Consider the following 9,874-nt stretch of genomic DNA (forward strand, 5'->3'; position numbering starts at 1 on the left):
CGGAAACACCTGTGAGCCCTTTAACTTACTAAAGTAGGTCTATGTTCAATGTGTGTATTATAAGATATTATTCAGAGATCCTCTTGGGGTGAAGGCTGTTTATCAACATTTATTTGGTGTAACTAACAGCTGACATTAGTAACTGTCATATCCACCTATCTGTTATTTGCCTTTTTGAGACAAAGAAGCTGAGAAATAAGACATTGTTCATCTTTTGTTAAAAGATGAACAATGTTGTTATTTTCCTCATCTCTGCTATATTTGTCTTTAACAATAGAGGGCAGCATGTAGCACAATGGAAAATTATAAAGTGCTGGAAACCAAATATTCATCAAGCAATACAAATTACAGTCCTCAATGTGCTTCATACGGATAAACATCAGCGCTTTCATTTTGTTGAACTGGATCTAATAAAGTGCTTTGTAGCCTTTGGGGCAGTTTGATTGATAACACAGCATTATAGTTTATAAACCTAATTGTGTGCAAACATCTTAATCTGCTGTTAACTGAGATAAGAAGTGAATTATTCCACTCTTAGTTGTAATGGAGTAGAAGTAGCAAGTTAATTTAAATGTTAATTCCCAAATCGAAGTAACTAAAAAAGTAAAAGTACCATGTATACAGTCGTACACTCTTAATATAACATTATAAAAAAAAACATATGAAAATCATTCAAATATTGTAGAAACTGATTTTTTAAATAATTTAGGATCGTTTCATCTAAAGTAATGCATGTTTATCTGATAAAATAAAGGTCATATGAAAGATTACTATCTGTATAGATAGAGTTGGTGGTTGGAGTCCATCCCAGCTGACATTGGGTTAGAGGCCAGGAACACCCTGGACAGGTTACCACGGTATCAGGGTCAACATACAGACAAAGACAACCATGTGTTTGGAGTGTGGGAGGAAGCTGGAGAAACCACAGAGACACAGTGAGAACACGCACACCGGGATTAAATAGCACAGAATTGAAAAACTTGTGGATCTGTATGAAAGTACCGTACTTCAGTGAAGCGGCTGCACCGAGCTCACAGGTAAAAAGTCAACAGAAAATTCATTCAAAGAGTCAAGACCACCTTTATTTGCCTTGTAAACAGCATCAATCAATTCAGTAGCATTGAAAACCCCTACCAAGCCATTATTTACAAACATTTCATCATATACTACAGTCGGGGAGGGAAAACTGTAGGCAACAGGCTATGTGACGGGCATTTCATAAGGATGAGATGCTTTCAGGATGACCCAGGTTCTATTACATTTTCATGTATCTGATCATGAGCAGTAACATTCATAGTACTTAGCTAAGGAAGTGGTAACAGGTTCAGAACAATTAAAACCAACTAAAAGTTGATATCCAAATGGAGGGACGGGGAAGCAGCATCATCTAAAACAAATCTATGCGTCCTTTGAACCAAAAGCTAGCACCCCATGCTCTTTGAAAATGACGCTTAAGACAGTTCGCACCCTCAGTACTCAGCATGGGTGCAATATAGTGTTACACGTATCCGATATTAAAATGTTCAAGTCCCCGTTTCTCAAACCAAACCCCAATGAGAAGCACCTTTCTACTCTTAACAAACACCAGAATTTAAGCACTAAAAGGAAAATGAACATCAGATATAAAGTAGGAACGAGCCGCGCACTATGATCCTTTTTGTTAGTGGTTTAGTGTCAAATATTGCATAGTAACCTACACTCTGAGATCCGGGGAGGGGGGGTCATGCATCTGCTGGTTGAAGCACAGCGACGAAACGAGTCAAACCGTACAAAAAGCAGAAGAAATCTCACTTGTGCCATATGGACGATTTCAGAGGAGGTTCCAGCAGTTCAACATTCATTTGGGGGAAAATATGAGCGGAGACAAACTATGATCAGTCACACGGTACAGCTTCTCACAAAGCACGGTCTATGCAGAATAAACATTTGGGCAAGTGAGGTCAGGGGAAACGGTTCAAAGTGCTTTTATGGCTAGTGAGATACCAACGGATGCCTCGGACTCCAATTCAAAATGCTGTTGGAGACTGCGACACAAGTAACTATTCTACCCTAATATACACTTTAAGGTTTTAGATTCATGGCGGACATTTTCTAAAACGCGTGTCTACTTAAAGGTTTTTGGGGAGAGACCAGTTCACAGGAACGTGTTACTAGGAAAAGCTAAAGGTTTAAGTTCATTTTCAGTCCCCGCTACGACGTGACGGTATTCTAGCCTCATCTATACGTCCTTAATAACATTCATTTATCATAACCTGCACAGCACAGCAAAAAGACGCAACTAAATAAGAATATGTTTGGTGAGAAGGTGGTTTTACAGAAAAAGAAAATCTTCTTTCAACCCAGTTACAGTACAAATAGAGAAAGGCTCTAAAAGGGAGTTTAGAAACACAGAAAAATGACAAAGGAAGGAGGAGGGGAGAAATTTAACGCTGTGTCCAGTGTTTCAGTGATATATGGCCTTTATCTTCTTACAGTTTTCACTGTGGATATAGGGCAATAATGAGCCATGCTAGGCACTTAGGATTCTTTTGTATTGACTGATCGCAAATCACGACTGAGCTCCGTCGACGTAGCTTAATGAATAAAATAACCAGCTGAAAAGGTTGGCTTGGTTGCCATAACAACAATACCCTCCTATTGTAATACAGCAACTTTACTTCCCCTGCGGGCGAGCTGGAAATCTAAGAGCATGGAAATGCCTCATGTTGCCAGAAATCTTAGTGATAAAAAACTGTGCAGTATAATAGAAAACTAATGTGTCTCTAATATCCTAAATGTAAGCCGTGACTGAACACTGTTTAGTTTTTTTCATACAGCTAAAACCTTCTTCTCTTATATGTTAATCTGTGGTTTGTTCAATTATCCCTGATAGCATTAGTCCTGGTGCCTTAAACCTATCAAGACCCTTCCTTCTTCCTGGCCCTTTTAAAAACATTTCCCCAAATGGAAATATAGTATATACTGCATACGTATAGCCAGGGTGGGGTGGGTATCTGTGCAAAAACTAGAAGACCAATAAAATAAGGATGACAGCGGTTTATCTGTCCTTGGTTGTCAGTTTTTCAATCAGCTCCTGTAGTGGGACCAGCTCTTTCCTGTCGATGAGGTTGAACTCCTGCAAAAGACAACGGAGAGGGAACTAACATTATCACACGATACAAAACAACAGAACTGTTTGTTCCTGATCTACTGTATTCGTTTCAAATAAATAAAAGCCAAAATCCGAACGTGAGCGACTCCTCACCTGAACAAAAAAGATGAAGTGTTTGAATGACGTGTTGAGGTGGGCCTCCTCCTGCAGCTGCATGACCGAATCAAAGTGCTGGTGGTAGATGTGGGCGTAGACCCTGAACAGACGCTTGAGAATGGTCTTCGCCACGGACATGAAGTTTCGCTTGAAGGGGACACCTGGGGAAGGAGAGGGCAAGAGAGAAAAGCTGCTCAGATCATTCCGATCAGAATCAGAAATACTTCATTCAACCCTGAGTGGGATTGGGGTTCTGCTTGTTACACAACAGAAGATCATTTATTTAAGATATAAGGTGTAATGTGCTAGCAAGGTGATGGAAGTCCAGGGCTGGTGTATTGACTCAGACTGTCTGATGCTCCCAGGGAGAAATTGCAAAGTCTGATGACCGCAGGCAGGAATGATTTTCCGTGGAATGACTTCAATTAAATTACAAACCAAAGATACAGATCATATCAGTGATAAGGTTGAGGGATTCCCAAGATTTGGATTTTCTAAATGCCTGAATATTGTTAATATTTTACAAATTGTGCTAGGTTTCTCCGGGCATAGTTTAAATTAAAAAAAAGCACACATAACAAAGCTCAATAAGAAGGCATCTCATTCTTAATTATTTTTTTTTTACTCTGTTGCTGCTGGACATCTCACTAAGCTCAAAAAGCTCAGAGTGATCGAGGCAGACGCAGCCTTGCTGAAGTATGTTCATTTGGATTGAAAGGTTTTTACAGACAGGCCGGAGCATGATTTGAGGGAAGTGCAAACACACTTCAACAAGGAACCACCCTGTTCTAACAATGTGTTAAGCCCTCATATGCAATTCGGAAATTTGTATGATGTTTAAATACAGAGAAGCAGTAATACATCTATTGATTGTGGCTCTGAGAAACTTTGAAGAAACCAAACCAGTAAAACATCAAAACTACAAACAACAGAAACAAAACCTACCGATCTTTGAAGGGAAAAGTGTCTCATCATCAAGCTGGTCTTGCACCCAGGTCATGAGGTAATCAATATACTTAGGAGCGGAGCATTTGATGGGCTTCTTGATGTTAGTCCCATCTGCCCAGTGGTACTCGTACCTACAGGAAACACAGATGACAAACATTTTGAATAAACTTCCATCTAGGTTCACACTCATTCTCCACTGATTTAATTCAAATATATAACGTTTAACAATTCCTTATTTACATGTCTAAAAACGACAAGATCTATGTTATGTTATTTGTTGACTTGTGTATTAAAATGATCAAAAATGTTTCCAACAATGTTCAATACTCTATTCAAGTTAGCAGAACATTGCATTTTGATCGCATTTAACTCGTCATATCCACTTTACTTCTACATTTGTCTGTCTCTCCTATAACTTCAGGGGCAGACAAGGAATGATGAAGGAAACACGCTGCTAGCCGGTCAGCTCTTCCTTCCTTCCACTGTTTGTATCGGTCACTCTTAATGGACAATGATTATTTGTTGCCATTTGCCTTTGCAATCTTTCGCCAAAGTTGTCCTAGTCAAGTGTGATCGCAAGGGAGAAATAAAGCGATCCAAAAAGATTATGGGACAAAAATGGTGGTAAATGGTTTGTATTTATATTGTGCTTTTCTAGTTAATGACCACTCAAAGCACTTTAAAATACTGTACATTCACACCTTCACACACACAGATTCATACAGTGCATCTATTAGCAGCACTTTTTCGTTCTATGTGGGCCAATCCGGGGTTTAAGCATCTCTCCCAAGGACACATTATCAAAAGAGGTCTGTATTGTTTTGACTGAAAGACCACAAGCGGTTGAATTTACCTATTGTATGTTTAATGTCAAATATTATTATTACTGCTTTGGGCCTTTCACCATTATTGACAGTACAGTTGAAGCGGGATATAATGAAAGTCAAAAACCGAACCAAGAAAGCGTTAATTTTGATTTTCAGCACCTTCACAAATAAAGCTTTCAACCTTGCAAACGTCCATCTCAATATTATGAAGTAGAACAGGACAGTAGCAGATAAAACCTAAGCTGTTTTCATACAAGGTATCTGGAGAAGGTCTACACAACTGGGTCCAGATGTTCTCCGGAGTTTGCTTTTTACAAATGAATGCTGCAGGAGATTCTCTGCTCGGATGCGTTCACGACAATATAATAATAATAATAATAATAATAATTTTACCTGTATAACACTTATCTAAACAAGGTTACAAAGTGCTTCTCAAAAGTCCAACACAAAAAAAACAAATAAAGTAAAATGTATTCAATTCAGTTCAATTTTTAGGGCCAAATCATAAATATAATGAGGTCAAGACCTTGACATTTGTAGAGAAACCCAACAGCTCCAACTATGTGCAAGCACCTTGGCATCTATGGAGAGAAAAAACTCCTTCAACACAGAATCCTCCGGTACATTGAGGTGAGGGGTAGTGCAGCAGGCTCAGGCAGGACGGAACTAGTAATTGTGCTGCAGAGATCAAGTGTTTATTCTTACAGCACATCCACAGCTGCATCAGCCCTCATCACATGCTCTTGACATCTTTGTTGGTGTCTTCTACTTGAATGACACCTCTTTTTCATCCCGAGATATATTTAATCTCTTTGTTTCCGGTTTTGTGACTGTTGCGCGTTTGAAACGTCATCAACACACCTACTTGCTCTTGGAGAATCCTGCGGAAAATCTCCTGCTCTGCTCTCGCACCAACTCGTTGGTTTATTATCCAGAGCAAGTAAGGGCTCTTTTGAGCTGGCTAGAGTAACTCCAGAGAAAGTCCAGACATTTGTGTTCTCATATACAGTCACTCTGGATAATGTCAGGAGATTATCCGAAGTTCAGGCCATAAACCCTGTGATCGGTGACGGCCGATGCTAATCCGATGATCAACCTCAAAAAGCCCGATCGCGACACCCTTAGTTAACGTTCATGACCTAAAACTATGAACTTACTTAGGACCAGCAGACATGACTGGGCAGCTTTCCTCTGTGCAAAAGTCTGTGATGGTGCCATACAGCATGTTGATCTGGTTGAAGAAATCCACGGCTGAAAAGGCACAAAAAGAACATATTTGATTCAAGCGCACATGAGACTGAAAACCATGGAAGCTAGCAAAACCACTGGCGTCACGTTTCTCTGGAGCGGCTGACCCTTCCCACTTCACTGCCCAGCAGCAGAGTGCAGACCAGTGAACACTCTACTTATCTGGCACAAATTGTGTTATTGTCCATTCCCAGGGGCATGTGGCCAACTTGGGCTTTCCATCTGTTTGAGAGATCCATTTAAAAGGTTTGGCGGTGTTAGCGCTGGGGCTCTGTTTGCTAATCTAAGACAGTAATACATACTGTGCAGCTGATGGGGCATATGGTTGGCACATTATTGGCCAGCTCACTTCAGTAGCTGATTGAAGTTTTCCCGTCCCCTCTGGAGACACTTTAGTTCAAAACTTTTGTATTCATAGCTCGTTGGAGGTTTAACAATGATAACCACGCCAACAACTAGACAAAATATTGTTTTCCCTGGCAACCACCAAAGCAATTGTCAATACAACTGATATTTATTAGGGTCCAGAGCTGTAAGTAAAGAGACAGCTGAGCCACAGGGCATTAGAGACGCTAAACGGACACAGAATAAACTTGTATACACGCTCTCTTTTTCCCTCTGCTGTCACTATCCATTGCAAACAAAAAGCCAAAAAGAGAATCTTAAAAACATTTAAGTGAACTATTGCTTCTAGTGTGAACAGATCATTCATTTAAACTGAGCACTTTAAGTCTAACTTGTGCTACTTCTGCAAGTTGGAGCAGCTTTTTTGGCTTGACTAACAGTCAAATCACAGAAAAAGGCTCATTTGATGATGCATCCGAACATTTATTTTGTCATGTTTGTCCCACCAAAATTTAAATCTGACTGAGATCACTTGCGTTGCACTGTAGTACAGTGTCAACGGCTTATACAAAACTTCAGCGGGTAAGGCGATCTGACGTAAGGCTGACCAGCCATTTGTCTCAATTCAGAGGAAAGTAAACAAGGCTCTCAGCTCAGACAATAAAGTCTATTTAACATTCACAGTGGTTTTTCCAGCATGAACGCTCATGGTCTTTGGAGGAAATGCCAAAATCTCACACCCCGGTGCTTCACTACACTGATTCTTGATGTGGATTATTTGAACTTTTCAGGAACACGACTACTGAGACCTTTAACAGCAAATATAAAGACTATGAGGAGACTGACAAATGGAGGGGGGAAAAAAAAAACGATTGCGTGAGGGTTGTGTCAATCTTCCGGGAATCTGAACCAAAAGAGGGTGTATCAAGGCGGAGGAGAGGTGAAGTAAACTTGGCACTTACTGTTGACTGCGACCCATTCATTTAAGTCTTCGCCCTCGGGCAACATGACTGCCATGCGCAGGTTTCCACTTCCCAGTGTAGCCTCTGCATGTTTCAACAGCTCGTACTGATGAGAACCCTCCGGGATATTCTTCTTGGGCTTGAACGTCTTGGATGAACGGTTTCCACTGTAATGAGTCACAAATCAAAGACTAAGACAAAGGGTGCGATTAACATGGAAGGAGTCAAATAATCGGACAATTTTTGAGCCTGCGAGGGCTCAAACTATTCAGATCGTCTAAATAATAAGGGGGGGGGGGGGGGGTTACAGATGAATTGGTTGGTTTGGCAGAATTAATTAAGAGTATGTGTGTGGGGGGGGGGCAAGAACAGTGTAGCTCTCTGTGTATGACGCTTAATGAGGTCATTGGGAGAGGTACTGTATTCAATCTCTCTCACTGGCCCATTAAACAAGCATTCTTGTGAGTCATCACAACATGGTAGGGTACATACCAACACTGTTGCTTTGATATGAGATATGACATCTGCTAATACCAGCCTATACAGAGTATCATATTCTGATGTAGAATGTAAAATATAGAATAGAGTCTGGCCATTTACAACAGATTACCTCAAACCATAAGGATCCAATCAAATATGTCTGATGGAAACGATGATACATATCTAAAGGATGTTTTGTATGCTGTGCAACGCTAAGGAAGTGACGGAAGTTTGAATCCGTTTCGTCAGTGTACCGTAACAAAAGTGGCATAAAGCAAAATGAGGTGATCTAATTGGCAAATCCTTTTAGATTGCTTAGTGTTTTTAATCTAAGCTCTTCCTGCTTAATTTACCTTAAACACTGTGGTGTTACTTTTGGATTAATTACTAGATCGCCGGGTTGTGTCATATCGATGCTGGATTAGCCCGAGGTAACAAAGTGGTGACACCAGCAGATACCCAGGCCCGACAGTGAACATAACACTGTTTAATCTGCTCTCGTATACGTGCTCAATGGGTTTAAGATTAAAGCCACTGGTTCGATTCGTCTACACGAAAGATGGAGTTACACTGAGAGTCCAGCGGATGATGATTGTCTTTAAAAACCCGACAGAAAGCTAAAGCGAAACACATCAGACAACCGAGGCGACTCCAGGATGTAGTCGCAGCCCGTACTCTGCTGTGGCTCGCTAACTAGCTCGGTAGCTAGCTAGCCGGGTAGGTGTGTTGCAACACTGACATTGTGCAAACCGTCGGGCCGGCGGGCGGACAACGTAAACATTCATCGCACGGCTTTGTTTTACTCACAAAAGAAAGCTCATGTTTCCCCGGAGCCCAGAAGACAAACTCTCCTGGCGCGCAGCTAACGAGCAGAGAGGAGGCAGATCCAAACTCTCCGGTCTCTCACGTCCCCAGTTCTTCTCGGGCTCCCGTTACTGGTCCGTATGAGAAGGAAATCCAAAGTAACTGTTACTGTGCCTGTGACAAACAGCTGATGGGAAGGGAACCTGGTTATTTTGACAGACAGGCTGCTGGTATGTACGCTGAGAGGCAGCAGCGTACTGGATCTAGGGTTCCACTTCTTCGTCTGACGCCCCGGGCACGTCAAACGCAGGTCTGCCGTATGCTGCCATCTAGTGATATACCATGGAAACTGTAATATTTCTAAATGCAGTCTATGGTGGCAACCAACGACTTTTTTCGTTATTCAATAAACTGCTGTTTATAATTCAGTTTATACATTTGATAAATTGTTATTATCTGTCTATCTCTCTCTCTCTATCTATCTATCTTAGTTATCTGTCTATCTATCTATCTATCTATCTATCTACATTACATTACATTACATTACATGTCATTTAGCTGACGCTTTTATCCAAAGCGACTTACATTTTTAGAACACTCATCATTTTATGAGGGGCCATCTAAGGACACTTAGGCATGCAGATGGGATAGAGTGGGATTCGAACCGGCAACCTTCTTGTTGCAGAGCACCCACTCTATCCCCTAGGCCACGCTCTCCCCGTGGATATCTATCTATCTATCTATCTATCTATCTATCTATCTATCTATCTATCTATCTATCTATCTATCTATCTATCTATCTATCTATCTATCTATCTATCTATCTATCTATCTATCTATCTATCTATCTATCTATACAGACCAAATATAGCATAGTGGCCAAGGCATTATGTTTTCGGTTTGTCCATCCATCTCATTTTTGTGAACACAATGTCCAAAGAACGCCATGAACTGAATCGAATTTGGTGGTCAGAGGTCACTGAAACCTCACAAAATACATTTTGGAACTTGTG

General features: G+C 40.8%; 1 protein-coding gene across 1 annotated transcript; it reads right to left on the reverse strand.

Annotated features, from left to right (window-relative positions):
- Positions 1-1,060: 1,060 nt before the first annotated feature.
- LOC133974617 (MOB kinase activator 1B) lies at positions 1,061-9,161 on the reverse strand. The gene is made up of 6 exons (XM_062412253.1): positions 8,865-9,161; positions 7,578-7,744; positions 6,180-6,273; positions 4,193-4,326; positions 3,245-3,408; positions 1,061-3,115 (listed from the first exon to the last, which is right to left on the reverse strand). The coding sequence occupies exons 1-6, from the start codon at positions 8,876-8,878 to the stop codon at positions 3,038-3,040; spliced, it is 651 nt and encodes a 216-aa protein (XP_062268237.1). The 5' UTR covers positions 8,879-9,161; the 3' UTR covers positions 1,061-3,037.
- Between the last annotated feature and the right edge of the window lie 713 nt (positions 9,162-9,874).

This window comes from Platichthys flesus, chromosome 19 (genome assembly GCF_949316205.1).
Source record: "Platichthys flesus chromosome 19, fPlaFle2.1, whole genome shotgun sequence".
NCBI lineage: Eukaryota > Metazoa > Chordata > Actinopteri > Pleuronectiformes > Pleuronectidae > Platichthys > Platichthys flesus.